Here is a 20,003-nt window from a genome sequence, read left to right on the forward strand (position 1 = left end):
AAGAAAATTCTTTCAAAACAAGCCAGACAGCAAAGCGGGCACCACAGAGGCTGTCTTCACCCCTCCCAAGAACAGAGTGTTCCTCCATGGGTGGTTCCAGTTTGCGTTTGATGCAAATGTGCGCAAATAGTGGAAAGCGTCACCCTTAGTGCTGCAGCCTTTCTCAAAACATTTGTAGCCACGCACTCCCTGCAACATCCCGGAAGACTTGGCCAACCGTCTCAACCCCACACAAACCCGTAGAAAACAACATCCAAACAAAGGCCGCCATTGAAGGCATTATGATCACCGTTGGGAGGGTTTTCCCTTACTCCAAAACTCAACAAATTAAGCATGTTGGTTGTAGTAAAAATTTCCATTCAGTGGTGGTTGTGAGCGTGACCCCGAACATTTTTATTTTAGCAGCCCTCCCTGGATTTTCTTTTTTAATTCAGCCCCTCAAGCCAGTTTTTTCTGAGAAATGGGGAATTTGGTAGGCAAGTCTGTCATGAGTAGACTCACAAAAACGTCTCAAGAAGTCATGCCCGAAAAGACACAGGAAGTCTGCTGCCCTTCCGTAAAGTACACATTTTAAGGGATATTTTGTCCCTCTCCAGGGGTCCTTCAAGGACAAACTCATCGTACAGATTTGCTTTGCTACGAGACAGATGGCGGACACTAAACAGCCAGACATTGCCATTTTGGTCCTTGCATTTGTTGCGGGGCAAGGTGGCAAAGTTTGACAAGTCACCATAAAACGTGAAACTCTCATAACTCTGCTCCATGAGTTGAGATGCACTTGGATAACGTGAAATTTGGTAGCCATGTCGAACATGAGTGGACCCACCAAAAAGTCTCAAAGGGCCATGCCTGAAAAAGTACTGGAAGTCAGCCATTTTGGTTTAAAGCAGACATTTTAGGGTCATTCTGGTCCTTCAGAGACAAACTCGCCGTAGAGACCAAATTTGAATAATGCATCCCAGACAGATGGGCAACGCTAAACTGCCAAACATTGCAATTTTGGGGTACGGGGTAACAAAGTTTGATGACTTACCGCAAAACATGAAATTCTCATAACTCAACTCCAAATGGTGAGAGCCGGTTTCATTGAGCGACATGACATTTGGTACGTCTATTAAGAGAAAACTACAACAAAGTTCCAAGAAGCCGCGCTTGAAAAGACACAGGAAGTCTGCCATTTTGAGTTGAAGCTGGGAATCCCTGCCCTTCTGAGAGCAACCGAAGTTGAAAAAAAAATAGAAATAAAAAATAACAAGCTTCAATATGCCAGAGAAAATGCCTGAAATATGCTGGGAAATACACTCACAGTGGCACCTGATTAACTTTTCTTTTTTTTTTTTAGCGGGCATAGCTAACAGGCTTGGTAGGAAAAGCTTTAACCGATGAGGCTCTATTCAGCTGCAAACTACGTCTAAATTAGTTCAAGCCTGTCGAATTGTGAACTTGACGCTCTCATCCCCTTGTGTTCTGCTCCAAAAGCCCCAGCAGCTCAAGGGAGAGGAGCGGAGGGGAAATCCGCCATTGTTATCCTATTATCTCGGAGATAATGTGAGATATGAGATTTCCTCTTCGATTAGAGTAGGCGTACTGCTTAAGGCGCTCTCGCCAGCTCCTCGCAATCCTGAGGCCACGGCACTTCTCGACAACGACTCCTGGCCCAGCGTGCCCTTTTGTGCCGAAAACGGCCCAGACGCAACGAATGACAGAGGGGGGGGGGGGGGGGGGCATGGGATGGAAGGATGGCGGCGGTGATGAAAGAGCAGAAATCAAAGAAAAGGGATGGGAGGAAATTGCAAAGTGGGCAAATTCGCATTGTTTTTCATTCCGCCGCCCCCTGATTGCCGTCTACCGTATTTGAATGCGTGCCCATGCGTCGGTAATTTGCATGTACATTAATCATTTTCAGTGAGAAATGAACTGCCTGAAGGCTTGGAGGGGAAGGTGGGGCCGGCTGGGGGGGGGGGGGGGGGGGCGGGGGGGCGCGATGGCACCGTGCGTCTTGGCACCCGACCGGCGACTCCAACCGATATACTGCCTGGATTCAACCTGGCTGGCGCTGCTTCAGCCGACGGGAGACGGAAGGTGCTCATAATCCCTCAACATAAATCTGCCCAACATGCATCATATGCTCTCATACTGCAAGTGTGCGCGCGTGTGCGTCGCACTCTCAAATTGCTCGGCTCCCCTGAGCCAAGACGGAGGATAAAATATGAATCAGCTGATGTCTCGGATAGTTTCCAGTCTCTCCAGGCTTCCCGGCCAATCGTCAAGTGACACAAGCATGCACATGAAGAGTACCGTCGCAGACGCGCACGCACACACACACACACACACACACACACACACACACACACACACACACACACACACGCCGTCCCATCTGTACGCACTGTGAAAGTCCCGCCAGGTCATGAACACACTCTGACTTCCCCCCCTTTCGATCAGTTCCGATTATGATGTAAAGTGGAACCTCTGAGGTTGACCTGCAATTCATGGCAGGACGCTAGCCGACCTCCAAACAATTTTTCCCAAAGGACAACAATATGTGCTCCCCGGTCGTACGGTTGAAGCACGAGTGATGTTTTAAGTAATACCGCAAAGGCAAAGTGACGCGAGCGCCAATCCTCCCTGTTCAAATGTCCGTTGCTTAAAGGGTTGTAAAACAATGACTGTCGATGTTAAGCGCAAATGTAAATATGGTGTCCCCCTTATACAGGTAAACTAGCATTAAGCTAGCAGGGCTAATCTTAAGGTAACATTTTTGGGTTGTTTTCAAAGCACAACGTGTCATTTTGTGCTTCACGTTTACTCGGGTAGTAAACTTCTGGGAGTGGGAGTGGCATGAAACATCTTGTAGCCTTTTTGGGATGAAATTGTTCACTACTTGCCAAACTGCTGTTTTATTGTGAAGTGAGCTGGGATGAGTTTACTGCCACCGCATCTTTTGTTCTCGTATCTCAAAATATTGTCCGAATGACGGCTCGCATCTCAAAATACTCGTACGTCGGGTCACTTGCATCGCAACACACCCATGTACACTATTTTTGGAGAGATTTGGGATATTTTGCTGTGCAATTTCCCAAAAGTAAAAAATCGTCGCTGTCCTGTGAAAAACACGAATGTCCAATTTTGGAATTTCTAAAAATGTTCCCCTTAATGGGACATGTGTAACGCAGAAACGCCATTCACGCAAAAACAAGAAAAATGGACATAAGTGTTTTCCACAGGACAGCGATGATATGTTCCTTGGCTCAAGAAAGGTTGGCTTGGAATCCGCACAAAATGTTTGGTTGAATTGCGTACGTTCACGCTGATCTCTTATTTACAAGTGACTCCAAACAAGAAAGCCAACGTGCATGTTTCCGCTATAGTACAAAAATAAAATTCGGATGTATTTTATTTTTCATTTTTTGTAAGGTTGAGCGTCTGTCTGTCAGCGTTGCCAACCTGCTGCACGGTCCCCAAGTCGAGTCCCAAGTGTTGGGGAAAAGCCTCGCGCTGCCATAACAGAAGGACGAGGAGTGACACAGATTTGACGAAATCGTGCGGAGGAAAGCGTGCGAGAGGGCGTCTTTCCAACGTTTCTACATCATTACGCATCCTATACAGCGGCTGACATATACATTGAGGCCGAGGCCCAGCCTGGCGCCGTGATGTGACGCCTTCGCGAACAAGCGTGCGCCTTGAGGCCATGCCGCAGCCGCTCCGATAAAGCCGTCCGCTTGCATCGCGATCCCGCCGTTGAACGAGTCAGGAGCAAAAGGCCGCCCTCGACGTTGTGCGCGCCGACGCGCTGTCGGGCCAATCGCGCTGGCCGAGGAGCGCACACGTCTATGGAAGGAGACAGTCCCCGCCCTCCGCGCAAAAAGCGGCAACACGCAACGTGATGCTTGGCTGCAACTGACAAGTGCCTCTCCCACGCATTCCAGATGCACCTGTGGCGGCCTCTGTTGCAACGAAACACAAAGCACACGGTGGCCGCTCTGCAACTGGGATTCGCAGTCAAGCCTCGCCTAGTCACACATCGTCACAAGTTGACTTCATAGCGTTTTTTTTTTTTTTGGTATGAAACGTACCCATCGGCATTTCGCATATTTTAGTGCCTTCTTTAACAGATGCCACAAGATTAGCACTGGCTAATATAGTCGCAAATGGTGTCCCAAAAAAAAAAAAAATAGAATGTTGAGGTGATACATCTCACCTGGTCTGAGATCTTTTTACATAGAGTAGGAGCAAAGTTTAGCCTGGGTTGTTAGCGGAGTTTACGGTCTTTGCCAAATGTGCTTATTATGAACCTTTTATTCATCATATCGTCGCTGTCCTGTGAAAAACACGTGTGTTTATTTTTTTCGTTTTTTTTTTATTTTTACGTGACTGGTGATTCCAAATTACAGACAAGCCATTACCGTGATTTTTTTAATTACAAAATTGGACATACGTGTTTTTCACAGGACAGTGACGATATGTTATGATGTGATACAACTTACTATGTAAATCTGTAACGACATCACATTGTACAGGTTGTTGTATATCGTTGGCCTCGGACCGAAACCTAGTAAGTCACAATTTGATAAATTACACATTTGTTTTCAAAAATCGACACTACTGGTCACTCCACACACGTGGGTGTTATTTTTACACATTATTGATCAATCGAAAGTGTTGAAACTCTCTCCGTCTCTCTCTGATAATGCAATGTTAACGTGGCATTTTGGGGGTCTCCTGGAAAGTGACGATTTTGGAGGTTCAAGGATTGCGCCCCACGCCAGTGATACGCACTTCAGTTGTATTTGCTATTTTCAGTTTGCTTTGTTTTACTCTTCTGATTCAATTGCAAATGAAAATCTGCCTTACCGGCATAAATAAAGGTTCAATAAATCTACAGTACTGCCTTGAGATACAAGGGACTTGACTTACAAGTTCTTCGAGATACGAGACAACTATAAATGTTTTTTGTTTGTTTTTTTGTTTTGTTTTTTTTTGGGGGGGGGGGGGTGAAGGCTGGAACTGATTAATCCCTTTCCATTGATTTCAAAGGAGAAAGATGATTTTGCCATCCCATATGGATGCATCCCCGTTTTGAAATAATGCCACTTAATTTATCGCAAATTATTTCACTCGCTTGAGACCACTGATCTGGCTGATTGATCATAATAAGGTGCACGCCTTCTCCGCCCTGGCTGATCATTACAATACGGCTAATAAGACCAGGAGAGAGAACGCGCTGGCTTTCCCGAGTACGTAGACTACCTCAGTGGTGGGAAATTCAACATTTTCTTGAAATAAACACACCACAGAAAGCATAAGAGCAGATGGGATTACCGCTCAATTTTGGGGTGTCGGACAATAAAGGGCCAATTAATCTCCCCTGCAGTGGCGACGAGTACAGCTGGGAGGCGTGGGAAGGGTTCAAAAGTGCACAGCGCTTGCTAAACTCCCTCCTGTAAGAAGGTAATTGGGAAGTCGTGACCCGAGGATGCTGGAGCCTTCCAAGAAGTCACAAGCCATCAGGTATTTATAGGAGCTTAATGGCGGCGTGTCGGTGTAGCCCCGGTCTGGCACTCTGATCCCGCCACCGTCGCCTCCGTTCCGCCGTGACTCACGGCCGCAATCATTTGTGCCTTCCGGGATTATTTTTCCCAGAACCGCCGCGTATAGTCCGGGTTCGATACGCGGTCCCCGGAGGACGCTTTGCTTTTAGTTGGACGTATAACCGCCAAGCGGCCTCCCACGCAAACGGCCGAGCTACAGCACTTCGTTTCATTTGATTTCATCAGCAGCTTACCGACAATTATGTGCTGCCCCCCCCCCCCCGCCCCTTTAAACTCTGAACCACATCAGAGAGAGAATCTGTTGATTTTCGAGCCAATGTTTTGTTCGTGGTTAACGTTCTTTCTCACAGCGCTGCTAAATGGAATTGCCTCATATGAAAAAGAGGCTCAAGTCGTAGAACACAATGGCATACAGTCGTCTTCGATTTGGCTTTGTCCATGACAAATGTGGTCCGTCAAATACAATCTGAGAGCGCATCGGCTTTCTCTTGGATGTCACGATCGCAAGAAGTTTGGTATAAAGTGGGGCTTCATTCACAAGACACGGTTGCCAAGGCCAACGTGGCTCGTTGCATCACAAACAGAAATCTTTGCTAATCCCCCCCCTGGCCCCCCGTCATGACCTGCAGCGGGCCCCTTGTCTGGACGGTGGACTGGAATAGCCCGCCACCAGCACCTTCCAAGCCCTTCTTTTGCCGTCACATAAATAGCAAGTCGCTTAAGCTCAAGAGGTCGTCGGCCTGTGCGGTCGACGGCGTAGTAGGACTCAAGTCGGCCTGGAGACGTGCCTTAGCGCAGTTCACTTTAATGGGGCGGGATTAAAGTGTCAGTCAGGTGCGTGTTGTCTCCAGCGCGGAGCGGTGACGGAGTTTAGCGGTTACGCAACCCGCCGCGAGTTTCGTCAAAAAGGCAAATCCCCCGCCGAAAGAGGGAAGGGCGGAGGGGGAGGGAAGAAATGTTGAAAATGAAGAAATTGTACTGTTTTGCGTGACACCGCCTAGAAGATGTAGTAATGGGACAACGTGACAGCTCCGTGGGATAAATTTAGCAATGGGCATATGAATACATGTTCAATAATGAGATTAGCGAGGAGAGGAGGCGGCCAGCGCTAAATCCCGCTTTGTAGACAAGGATATGCTACAAACCCAGATATCATGTCAAGTATTTGACAGGAAGCCCAACAGGCCTGACAACGCGCCCACGGAGCGGCCTGGGCCGCGCGCGCGCGCTCGCTCGCTCGCTCTCACGCGTCGCCACGGAAAGGCGACTCCATTCACATGCAAATTTGACAAGAGGGCCCCGAGATCGCCGCTCGGGAAAGGTGAGCGAGCTCTCGCAGACCCTTCCTCTCGTTCGCTCGAACGGGGGCCAGGAGGCGAGCGCGGGCTGATAATGCGGGCATATGTCCCGCGGGGGGGGGGGGGGGGGGGTGTCCAGTTATGCAAAGGGGGGGGGCGGGAATCTAGGCTCCCGGCCAGATAGATTGCGGTGGCTGCGGTGTGTGCGCTGGGTTCTCATCATCCTTTTGAATATTTGCACACTGTGGGCAGCTGACCTAGTGACCCCTTCCCCCCGCCACAACCCCCCCACCACCACCACCCCCTCCCACTTACAAGTGCGGACTCTCATTGGCTTGAAGAGGCCCAACATAATGGCACCTACTCCAACGGCGATACGTGAAACACTGCCATTAATCTGACGTGTAAATCACTGTCACAGAGGAGCGGTACGGCCCAAAGGCCTCAAGGTAGCGTCTGCGCTAAATGGACCTCATGGGACTAATTAGTGGACACCAAGGTAACAGCAGGGCATGTTCCAAATGTATCAGGTGTGGAAAAGTCGTACATGAGAACCAGCGTGAGCCCACAAATACAACGACAACTGCTTGCCTGAAAACGTTTACGTTTGCTTCTGAGGCTTTTTTGGTCCTGGACGGGGGCCTTGCAACCCACTTGAGTTGCTTACATTAAAGATGAGACCTTGGGGGGCATGAGCTGACTCCTGTTCAAGTGCCGATTGGTACAAAAATATGAAGTATTGTACCAGGCACGTGCACGCATACATTGCAAGTGGTGCTCAAGCACCTGCCCTTTTGCTCTGGGTGAAAAAGTTGCCTTTTTTTTTTGTCTTCATTCATATATTTAATAATAATAATAATAATTACTGTCTGTCATCAATTGCACCCAAAGTGTGATATTTGAGCGGCATTTGCTTGAGTTCTCGGGACAGCGGTACATCCGCCCTCACCTTCATTTATTTGGGCTCTTGAAATGGTGGCAAGTGTGTGCTGGCTTGTCTTTAACATGAGTTTGAATGTGGTTCTGAACCACGTCCCCATTTAAAAGAGGGTGCGTGCACTTGTGCAACCATGTCATTTCACTTTTTTTATTCTCTACTTCCCCTCTCATTTTTTTCCAATTGAGCTGTACAGGTCATAGGTTAATCAACAGTGAGGAAAAGTTGTTGTAGCGTTCGTTGTATTTTATGGACAGTGTTAATGGCATTAAAGGAAAAAATATTTCTTAACAGTATAAATAATGTTGGCGATGGTGCCATTTTTTTTTTTCGCTTGAGATGCACCTGCCCCCCCCCCCCTCTCCAAAAATGTGCACGTGCTTGATGGTACACCTAAAAGTAGCAAAATACCACAGCATTTTGGTACCCTTGGCACTTCAGTTTACAATTCTTTGATTGTTAGACATTTCTTTTTTTGGTGATCCTCAAGACTCGCTCAAAGCGATTAGGTGTCTTTTTGTTCAGGTTTTGAGGCCTTGCTATCTTCATCTTTCGGGGCGAGAGACACAAACAGCACAACAGGAAGCAATGTCTTTGTACCCTGTACATCTATTTTGGAAGAAAAAAACTGAAAATGACTCTGAATTCTCCTCCGTGAGCGTCAAAACTTCATTTGGAAAGCAGAGGGGGTTTCCCCTCTCAATTCCAAAGTGTCAAACGCACACTCAGGACAAATGACTTGAGGCGCACTAATTGACTTTCTCTACTTGAAGTGATGGGCAGACCGTCAACACGCGGACGTTTCGCGCACTGCTACCTGCTGCCAGGCTCGCTCGCTCCACGCACGCCGCGAGCGCGTGGCGACTTTCCTCCAGTCTCAAGTCAATCGGCCATCGATGATCTATTGGAATGATTGGCAGCCTTAATGAAGCGCGACGAGCTCACGCGTGTTGTCTCCCACGCGTGAGCTCCACTCACATGCAGCTCTCTCCTCGCGTCACGTCGCTTGCTCGGCGGCAGCCTAACAAAGGCTCTGCCGAATCGCGCGTGTGCGTGTGCATCCACTCCAAGCGCGCGCGGCGTCTTACCTTCCATCCGGCCGAGCTGTTGCTGTCGCCTTTATCCTTGAAATAGGGCACGTAGCGGACCATCCAGTCGTAGATCTGCGACAGCGTCAGCCTCTTGTCCGGGGTGCTCTCGATGGCGCGCGTGATGAGGTCCGCGTACGACTGGTTACCCCACGCGTTCCGCCGCGACGACTTGGCTTTGCGCAACGGTCCGCTGGCGTCCAGGCACGGGTGCGTGGCGCCGGCCGGCGCCGGTGCCGGAGCGCCGGCCGGGTGCTTGAGCTCGCCCGGCGCGCCGCCCGCCAGCAGCCCGGCCCGGCACGCCGGCACGTCCTCCGGCTCCACCTTGATGCCTGCCAGCGGGAGCCCCCCGCCGACCTCGGGGAAATCCTCCGGGCAGGGCAGCGGCCAGGTGCACGAGCGAGGCCGGCTTTGCGGCTCGAAATCCGAATCGACCTGATGAGCGTCCAGTTCGTCGTCCTCCATCATCAACATTGGCGTGCAAAGTGGGAGAAATCAAAGCTGCGGGGCTGGCGTGGCGTGGGGTGGGCGATACATCCACGTTTTTTTTTCGGGGGGTCGAAGGGGGGCTTGGGGGGGGGGGGGTGTTCTCCGCACCGTGCGTGTCTCGCTGGATCACTTCACGCCGAAATGCTCACGCGGCTATTAAACTTACGGCGTGGATCAATGAGGGAGGGGGGGTCGGCGGCAACGACGGATCATGATGAATCGAATCACAGCAGCGGGCGCAGCATCGCGTGTAAGGACAGCAGCAGCAATAAAAGTAACAAGACCTTTTCGTCCATTTTTAGCCGAGAACCTCCAATAAAACGTGCTTTTCGATCATCGCATCACATCGAAGACGCCGGGATTGATTCTCCTCCGGTAACGGCGGCGGCAGCGGCGGCGGCAGCAACAGATGATATTCGAGATGCGTGCGCAGCTTTAACGCTCGATAAATCCACCGAGGAGACACCGGGAAGGTACGGAGAAAGGCAGGAAGGATCACCCGGGGGAGGGAGGGGGCGACGAGGCGTGATTGTAGCGTGAATTATTCAATCTTTCCGATGAAGCAAGTCGGCGGGCGCACAAGTGTCTGCAATTCTAATAAAGAGGCGTGACGAAGCGGTGGATTCCCAAGCAACAGCGGCGGAAAAAAAAAAGAAAAAAAAAAAGCAGGCGTCCACTTGTCAGCTCTAATTTGGAAAGGGGGGGAAAGACACCCAAAAATGTCAATGAATGGCTGTCCTCTTGCTCAGATGACACGCATGTCCTCGGCGAATGAAGGCGAGGATGTGACGCGCGCGCCGTGGCGGTGGAGTGCGAGGCAAGAGATGCTGCCAATTGTGGAGTGCGCTCAGCAAATCAATCCACTCCCCATCGTGATCGCATTGAGACCCCCAACTCTCCCCTCCTTCCTTCCCTCTCTCTCCTCCTCCTTCAATTTGAGGCTCCACAATCCTTCAATCAAAAAAAAAAAAAAAAAAAAAAGAAAAAAAAGAAAAAGAGCCTGGTGAGTGAGTGTTCGTTCTGGCGCAGCGTCGCTTTGTGTGTGCCAGATTCCACGCCCAGCCGTGATTTAAGGAGAAAAAAAAAATACACGAGAGGTGGAATTTGTGCACAATTCCACTCATGCATCCACGAGCAAATGGGGGAGGAGGGGGGGGGGTTGATACTACAATGCTGCGAGGGGATTTGTGCCATGTGCGTGACTGCGAGCGTGTGTCCAGCTAGGCTGAGCGTGGAGCGTCCAAATGTCCTCCACAGGGGGACTGGAGAGCGCGCAGGTTTCACCTCAGCTGATTATTTGGCAGCTATACCCCAGTGATCGTAATTTTCTATGGCGATTAGACAGATTTAGCTCAGATTAAGGGAGATTAGGTAACCCTAGATTTTTAATCCGGAGGAAGTGAGGTGAAATGGGGTCTTTAACCAAATTAAATGTCCACGACACACGCCCGGATGAGGAAATAAAAGGGCTTGATGAGAAAATCCACTGGCAATGCTCTCGAGCTGTGTGAGATGCTGCCTGCTTGCTTGACCGAGGGGCTTTCCCCCGCCCCTCAATTCCATCATCAGACACTCTGGCCGGCTACTGCCACAGGTGCTCCAAAAAGATCCCATATCATTAAAGGCGGTTTTGGGGGTGGTCACAATGAAGGAGCCAATCTGGAAGAATTTAAAAGTAAACTCGTCAGGAAAAACAAAAGTCCTTAAGATGATTTTATTTTAGCTACATATGAGAATAAAGTCATTATGCTATGAGAATGAAAAATAATTATTAGAATAGTCTTCGAGTTACTTAGTATTAGTCTTATGAGGCGTAATAGGAGAATAAAGTCAATGATTTAGCAATAATGGCGAAATAAGAATAAAGTCAATGCGACATGAAAAGTTAGCGATGAGCAAATACTGATACCATGATGCCTCGTTTTAAGGTATCGGGTAAACGCTGCTGATACCAGCCACCGATACTTGAGGCAAAAAAAAAAAGTAAAAATCTGACATCAAGTTAGTCCTCCACACCAGTAGGCGGCACTAAACTGCAGCGGTTTGACACATTTGTACTTTTACAAAATAAAGTTGGACGGATACAAGAAAACTCTGGATATTACACAACGGTTATGAGAATACGGGCAAAGTTACGAGAAAAAAACTTTGGGACGAGACAAGCCGAAAGTCAGTGTCAAGAGAATCAAGTCAGAATACTGCGACGTTACAAGAAGAGTCAAAGTTACAAGAAAAAAGTTGCAGGGTGATTAGAATACATTTGTATTGTACCGGTATATCTTTTTGTTGAATTGACTTCATTTTATTTCATCAAGTGGCTCCACCAAATAAAGTCATCTGGGCCAGAAAAGTTTTTTCTAAATTGTCAAATCCACATTAAAAAAAATGACCTGGATCCAGAGGATTATTTCATGCAACCACTTGACAAAATAAAATTGAGTCAGTTCAACAAGAACTTTTTTCAGTGCAGTTGCGAGACAATCGTAAAATGGTTACATATTAAAAAAAAATTTTTTTTTAATGTGATTATTAGTGCACCTCTTTCTAACCAGTGCACCACGAGAGGCCGTCCGGAAATGATCCATTTTTGCTAAACTGCTCTGAAAATGTTGATTTCTTTTTAAATGTACTTTCATGACATTTCAGAAGCTACTGTACATATTTGGACCGGTTGTGACATTTTTTTGGGTGACGAAAAATGTGTCTTGGCTAAATAAAGGTTGGGGGGGGGCGGCATTGCAACCATAATGCTGAATATTAAAACTATTCTATTTGTGGCCGAATAGTGCTCGGCTAGCTTTTTACTTTTAATCAGACAGAAAGATTGGCCGCGGCTATTTTGCAGTCTGCCACGCATTTCACGCACACTCACACCTGTTATGTTGGTGCTTGCTGCAGGGAAGCTGATTACTTATTCATGAACTTTACAGCCAGAGCCATTTTCACACGCGCGCGCACACACACACACACACACGCGCCACAACATTAGGAACACCTCATCAACAACATGCCAGTGGAAGCTCAGTCGCTATGGTGAACTCAACATGTTTATGATTTTTGCTTGTAGTTTACGTGATCACGTTTTTCCAAGTCCAAATTTTGGATGCGGCGCTTGCGTTGGACATCGTGAGGTGAGCGCACGTCGATGCTGGGTGTGAATCTTTTCGAAAGATTTACAGCTGTTGTGATTTACTGCGGCAGTGTGCATGTTCCAGTAGATTGTTAGCGTTAGGCCCTTTCCGCAAAGAGATGAGTTTCAATGTTCTATTTTTGTTGTTATTGTTTATGGACATTTCTGAATTGGGCTGGAGAAAGACTTCAGGCCACTGAAGATTTTTGGGAAAAGCAGGGTGGTCAGGCTGAAGACTGAGATGATCCTATTGCTCAAAGCAGTTTTGCTTTGGATGTTTTGCAGCTTTTTAGAAGAGGTCATGTGAGGTTTGGTTGGGTTTAGAATTGCGTAGCGGGCCGGATGGAAAAGTCGTAGTGTTACGAGAATAAAGTTGTCACGTCATGTGAATAACGACATGATGGATCCTGTTTACTGCATTTTGTTTTGTTGCTCTATTTTTTTTTATTTTCACAAGTTTTGGGACTAAGTAAGATAACCTGGAGTCATATTTCGTGCCATATCTTACGCTGTGCTGGTATGACAACATTTGCGCAATGTTACAAGACTTGAGAGGTCACAATACAATAATAAAGTCGTACTCTTCCGAAAAAGAAATCATGAACAAAATAGTCATCGGCAGTAACGGTCGTAGTTTTACAAGAATGCAGTGGAAAAGTTCGGGGAATAAAGTCACGGATAAAGTCGCGTTGAATAAAGACCTGACAACACAAGAGCAAAGTGGTGCTATTACAAGAAACAAAATCAGGTGATGACAAAAGACGGAAGTAGTTACAAGTACAATAAAGTCATTATGTTAAAAGGATAAAGTCTTAAATGTTACATAAATAAGTTTGTACTATCACGAAAATATCAATCAACAATCAAATGAGCATACTTTTCAATAGTTATAAATTGTAAAGTTATGTGGAAAAAGTCAATGTTACGACGACAAAGTCGCAATGTTACATAATAAAGAATAAAGTGGAGCTGTTAGGAGAAATAAATCATAACGGGATGAGACTAGTCACAACCTATTGGAATGTTACGAGTATAAAGTGGCAAAGTTATGAGAATAAAATTACAATGTCGTGAGAATTTTAAGGGTGAGGTTTTTCTTTGCATCAAGAATTGTCCGGCCGGACGGATGGAACGCTCCGCCAACGTGGCTCACGGCATGTGGGCTGAGTTGAAAGCTGCGCTCGCATCAGAAGCCTCGCAAAAAAAGAATTCATGGACATACTGAACGTCAATTCACTTCATTTGCGCCACATGTAACAGGAGGAGAGGAGGGGGGGAGTAACATAAAAATGACAGACAAGTAACAGAAATGTACTTACCAGATAGGCCAACTCGCTCGCTCTTTTCCCGTACGGTCCCAATATTGGGAGCAGGAGTTATCCCCAAATTTCGGTTGAAACTTTTCTCCTCCATTCTTCTGCTCAACAACTCTCGCAGTATATTCTTGATGCCGAGAGACTGCTGTGAAATTTGTGGCTCCAGTTGAAATTTTCCAACTTGGACGAATTGCCGAAAAAGGCACATTTGCGCATTTGCCCAACCTGCGTTGCATCGAACAAGTCTTTCGCGTCACCTGCCATAAATTCGCACCTATTCATACATCTCCGTTGACTTTATGTGTAACAACATCACGCCAATAGTTCAATTCGCGTCCGACGACAGTTAGGTTATAGTGCCACCTGTTGGCTTGGCATGCACTTCACCGACTGACCTTGTGTCAAGTCAAATGTATTTATATAGCCCTTAATCACAAGAAAGTCTCAAAGGGCTTCACGTGCACATCGTTGACAACATATTATCGACATTCTTTGATCTTAACCCCCAGGAGAGCAAGGAAACCCCCCCCCCCAAAAAAAATATTCGGGGAAAAACGAGAAACCTTGAGAAGGGACCACAGTTGGGGCAATCCCCCTTCCAGCATGATTAGACTGCAATGGATGCCGAGCGGGCAACATTTAACACATCTTATGATACAACACAATGTTGGTCGATCGCCTCCGAGGATGTGGAGGATGCCGTACTAAACTTCAGGCGTACTTAACCCAGTTGGCGAGTCTTTTGCGTCAACGGAATGGACATTCTACAAGGTCTTTGTGCCTCGGTGTCTGTCATTGCACAATCGGGACTCGAACCTGCTACCGGAGGCTTGAGTAGTTGCGTCGTGCTTCGCGTGAGGGCGGCAGCAGCTGCGGCGATGCCTCCGCAGCACATTTGAGTCGAAGCGAAGCATTTTCTGAGCGCCGCTCTCGCCACATCACAACCACGGTTTTGTGTGTGTGTGAGAGCGAGTCCGCCAATGTGCTTTGTGCATGCAAAGCGTGCGCTTCAAAGTGGCACAAGGCTGGGAGCACATACCTAATGTCAGACAGACACTTGAGCCGGTGCGCCCCATGTTTGAAGCCACAACCGCAAGCTCGGCCACGCCGCCCCCTATCGTTTCACGAGCCGCGTTGTCCTGTTCGGACAGGTAAGAATGAGTGACAACGGGCAAAAAAAAAATAAAAAATAAAAAAAAAATCTGTCGTGAGTCAAGCAACTGAGGCAGAAACCAAGGCGATTTTTTTTTTTTGTTTGTTTAACGACATGGTCCCCATACCAGACATTCCACAACCATGGCGGCTGGCTGCATGCGGCCCATCCCGGAACGGCGCGTTCCTCTCGGCAGTAATCACCTCGCCCGGCCACAAGCGAGGAAGCTGCAGCTTTTGTGCCTGTCAATTAGCACCCTGGAATTCTTTTTTGCATAAGGCGCAGGGACATGCCCCCCCCCCCCAAAAAAAAGCGAAGCCCACCCTGGTTTCTGGGACTTCAGCGGCCCCTCACAATGTTGTGTAATGTCTGCAAACCTTCCCACTGGGAATGCAATAAAAAGGACACTGAAGAAGCCACAAGATCACTCTCGGGAGTTTGATGCATGTCTCAAAGCCAAAGTCGCACCACCCCCCACCCCCCTCCGAAAGGCCCCCCCCCCCCCCCCCCGGTGGTTTCTCCCTTTCCCAGCACACAAGCCACACTTCTCTAACAAGCATATGGGCTCGCAATGACACAGGAAGGAGACGGCTCCAATCCAAGGCAACAGTTGGAGACGTTCCTTCGAAGGTGAAGCTGGATTTCAGCCCCCGTCCCCCCCCCTCCCCCCTCCCCCGGCGGCGCTGGCCCCACGCCGCCCGACTTAAAGACTTCCTGCCCCGAGCATGATCCTGCCTTCTACGTGGCATCTTGTCATGCGCGCTGCCAACTTGGCATATTTAGCCTCGGAGACAACAAAGACAATGGCTGCCAAGAGTTTTAATTAAGACCGCCGTGAAATGGAAAGAAAAAGGCACACGCAGGTAATGACTCCTCTGCCTGTTTCTTAGCTCTAACAAAATGTGATTAATTATCACTATCTGCCTTAGCCAATTAATTATATTTAATAGGTAAATGCCCAAGGAACAAAAAACAAACAAAAAAAAACAACAACAACAAAAAAAAAAAAAAGCGGTCCAAACCATCCTAGCCAGCATAATTGGAGAAAGATTCCAAATTTAACAGATAGGGGCCATCGGAGTGTGGATGTGGATTATCGGAATGAAATTGTTCATTCGCTAACTTCAATTGGATGTTAACATTGAATAAACTAGGAATACATGGCTTTATCTCACAGGCAATCTGCATTCTCTCATTAGTTTTGTCAACCCCTTCAACAAGACAAATCAATACAACTCCTGTTGAGATCGCAGTTATTACTACAACAAAATGCAGACGTGTTCCAAATAAAACCTGCGCTCTGCCTGCAAAATCTCGGCATTTGGCCGCATGGTTATAATGTCGGTGGACCCCAATGAATAAGACATTTTATTTTATTTTTTTCAAATAGATTATCCAACACATTATAAACTTATAGTTCTGGACAGTCCGTCCGTCCGTCCCGGACGGATGCACATTTTGTGGACGGGCGAACAGCGGACGAGAAATTTTTAAAATGCATAGAGGGAACCGCTTTAAAATGACATGGACAGACCCGGTCGGAGGACGATCACCTTTATGAATAAGGACGGAAGGGTACCCAGGTCGCGGACGGAGGATGGACTGGCAAAACAGGGTCGAGTACCGAGCTCTAGTTCTGGAGTTGTAGCACTGGCTGCGTTGACGAGAAAGGATGACAATAACAACATCAATGGCAAATAGTGGACGCGCTCGATATCAAACCTCAACGGCCAATCAAGATCTGCGAGCCTTATCAATATCGCGTCGCGCACGTATTGACGGAGCGCCACTCTACGGGTCGGGGGTTCCTTCCTTCCAATAAAGCGTGCAGCGCATATTGCCGCTGGCAGGCAGTTGAAGGCCTCACTTGTGCATGTCAGTGGTTGGCTGCATCCACAATAGCCGAGTCGGCCCGATGCCAAGACACTGATTAGCCCGGCAAGGCCTCCGTTCTCCAGGCGATGTGGAGTAGAGGTGCAGTGGGAGTGCGGCTCATCACCAAAGAGCACTGCGCTAAACACAAGTTGAAGTGGAAGAAAGCCAGCAAAGTGGAGAGTACCCATGCCGGACATAGAAAGCCTTGGGCAAGGAGGCATCTGCCTCTTTAATGCATAATTCAGTCCTAGCTGAAACATCGCGCTTTGGTCCCTCGGCCTGCTTGAAAACATCCACCAGATCGTCTGGAATCACTGGCCGTCATCTTGACGCAGCAGACAACACTCGCCGGCCACATCATTAGCTAAAAGATCTTGATTGGCAATTCTGCGTTCAAGGGATAAGACGCCATTTCTGTCCGAGGTTGACTTCCAAGTGGTTCGCGTTTCAAACACTAACCTCTTTCTTCCCCTATTGTAAATTCTGTATGGTGATTTCATTTGTTCCAGCTTCAAAATGACACCACGATAAAACCTCTACAAGTCATATTTCAAGTAACGCTTTTACACGGCGTGACATTAGTGGGCCGTCATGAAAAAAGATGAGAGTTGGCAACTGACAATGCGCCGCAATGGATAAACACGTGACTGTGATCAGGTTTTGAGGTTCCACATCAGGCGCACTGCACTCACAAAAACATGGAAAGAAGGAGCTAATTGCCACAAAGCGGGGCACCGGGCCAGAATGTGGATCGGACATCTTCATCACATTTCCAATCACTGCAAAACTAGTAGTCGTCATAAGAACTAGTTGTCCAACCACACATCAAAATAAAAATAAAGCAAAACTACTCACCCAGTGAAGAATCCCGGCAGGTATGTGTGCAGCGCAATACTGATACCTAGTGGAACAATAAATCATCTGTATGTTAGCATCTGTTTAAAAATAATTAGTATCTAATGGCATCGCTTATATTGCACTGAGCAGCCGGACAAGTTTCCCATGCCGCACTAAGTTCCATTTGGGGTTCTCTGGCTATCGTCAGACGCAAAGAACACAACGCAAGCCAAATGAAAGACAAAACACACTTGTGGAACTAAGGTTTGGATGTCAAACAATGTTAGTTTGAACTGCTAAATTTAAAAACCCAAAAAATCAAAAACAGTGAGGCAATTTCATTACAAATACGGTTAATGGACAGCAAAATTGGTTATCTGCATTAACCCCATTCCTGAGTAACAGTCGCTCAACTTACCTGTGTGTATATTTCTTTTCCTGGCCGTACTTTGCAGTAGTGCGAAACTGCACTGCATCCTACTGAGAGGTCTTTATTCACAAGAACACCACCTCGGGCTCAGTAGGATGCAGTTGGAAGCTCTTGCAACGCATCTCGTTAGATTGCAGCGAACTAGCTAATTTGGCGCCCCGTGATTGCATACGGCAAGATGTTAAAAGCGCTGCGAGTGTGCGTGCGCGCAGCGGCCGCACAGTCCCGCGTTTCCACCTCGGCGAATTTGCCCTCATCACCTGTGATTTGCAGCTAGGTCAACTCGTGGGGACAGACGTCGGCCCCGAGCGCTCCCTCCTGACACGCTACAAAGCTAGCCGCTCCCGTCACACGGCAAATGCATCTTCCTGGACAGATATGATTAGAGGCACTCATGTCTTATTGGCCGCATTATTATGGCAACTGACAGGATGTGCATTAGTTACTGCAGATTGGCCATAATGTTGACACACTGGCGGAGAGGCCAATTTGGAGCACAGCGTGAAGTGGGAAGAACCTGAGGCAGATGCGGAGCTTTCATGTGTAATAGCACCAGCTCAAGTTCCCATGAAAGAGCCACTAATGGGTTAACGGCACAAATGAGCGGGAGAGGGGAGGCAAAAATCAATGCTTTTGTTGAGGGGAAGAAAGAAAGCCTTTCACAGGTCTATGTATCATTAAGCAATTGAGAAAGCTAATTAGAGTCTGTGCGTGTGTGGACGGGAGGGGGGGGGGGGGTGTAGAGGGTACGGATACAGATCTCGCAGCTAATTATTTCCATGGCAACCAAACCTCCTGCAGATGATCTGTGGTGGTGAGTCAGGCAGAGCAATTAGGAGGTGAGACGCATTGAGGAGCAACAGTGACCCCTAGTGTATAAAGGGGGACGTGCATTATAAAAAAAATAATTTAAAAAAAAAAAAAAAAAAAAAAACATTTTCTAAACCTCGTGCATTTGGGTAATGAGCCTTCATTTAGGATTTACTCGTCTTGTGATTATAACGTCACAATTTTAGAAAAGTCCATTTTTACAGAGAGCAACTGGGCCACTGATATCTGGAACAGTTTTTCAGTTCAAAAACATGATTTCAACATGGGAAACTTGTAATAAAATTGGGGCTGTCAAAGTTAAAGCATTAACTTATGGAGATTAATTTAAATTTGATAACACACATAAAAAAAAAATAACTGTTAACTCCGTTTTATTTACTTCCTGTGGCAGCTGATCTCTGCTCACTGTGCAGTCAAACTTAGAGAGTCAATGTTACAAAGACGGACTTTTACATAGTTTTACTTTAAAAAGTTGCTCGACGGCTCATTGGAGAAATCCAAAATAATTTGCACATTTTGCAAAGCCAAATTCAAATACCATATTACTTGTAAGTCATTGGTGTATCTTTCAACTATTGTATTTCACAGGGGGGAAAAAACGTATTCAAGGATCAAAGAAAGCCATTAGAAGAGTCTTTGAATCGAAATATACTTTTAATTTGTTTCCATATTTATTCCAAGATATTACGCAAGTAAATATCAGTTCCAAGCTTTGTAAAAATAGTTGAAAAATACGATTAATCGTGATCGAAAATTTAGCTATAAATTTAGCTATTAATTAGTTTATTTAGCTATTAATTAGTCAATTTTAATCGCTTGACAGCACTAAATAAAATACACAAGACTCACCAGAGATGTTGATCATGAAATGAACGTTTGCAGATCACTAAAGATGTGTTTGGCTGCAACAAGTTGTGTTCATTTCTTTTTCAACTCTCTCTTTGTTACTCTATGGCGGCGGTGTATAGGAACAGGCAGAACAAGAAAAAGCTCTCCCGTTAAATGACACAAGGTACAGTAAGCTTTTGTCAAGTCATGGCTTCCTGTGAATGTATTCAATCAAACAG

General features: G+C 47.1%; 1 protein-coding gene across 1 annotated transcript in view; it reads right to left on the reverse strand.

Annotated features, from left to right (window-relative positions):
- LOC147143003 (forkhead box protein O6-like) overlaps positions 1-10,536 on the reverse strand; it is a 55,149-nt gene extending 44,613 nt beyond the window's left edge. Inside the window, exon 1 of the mRNA XM_086038949.1 lies at positions 8,876-10,536. Within this exon, the coding sequence (XP_085895075.1) occupies positions 8,876-9,349 (474 nt within the window). The 5' untranslated portion in view covers positions 9,350-10,536. The remainder of the gene's footprint in view (positions 1-8,875) is intronic.
- Positions 10,537-20,003: the final 9,467 nt, after the last annotated feature.

This window comes from Filicampus tigris, chromosome 8, assembly GCF_054856515.1.
Source record: "Filicampus tigris isolate MCC_2025a chromosome 8, RoL_Ftig_1.0, whole genome shotgun sequence".
NCBI classification, from domain to species: Eukaryota; Metazoa; Chordata; class Actinopteri; order Syngnathiformes; family Syngnathidae; genus Filicampus; species Filicampus tigris.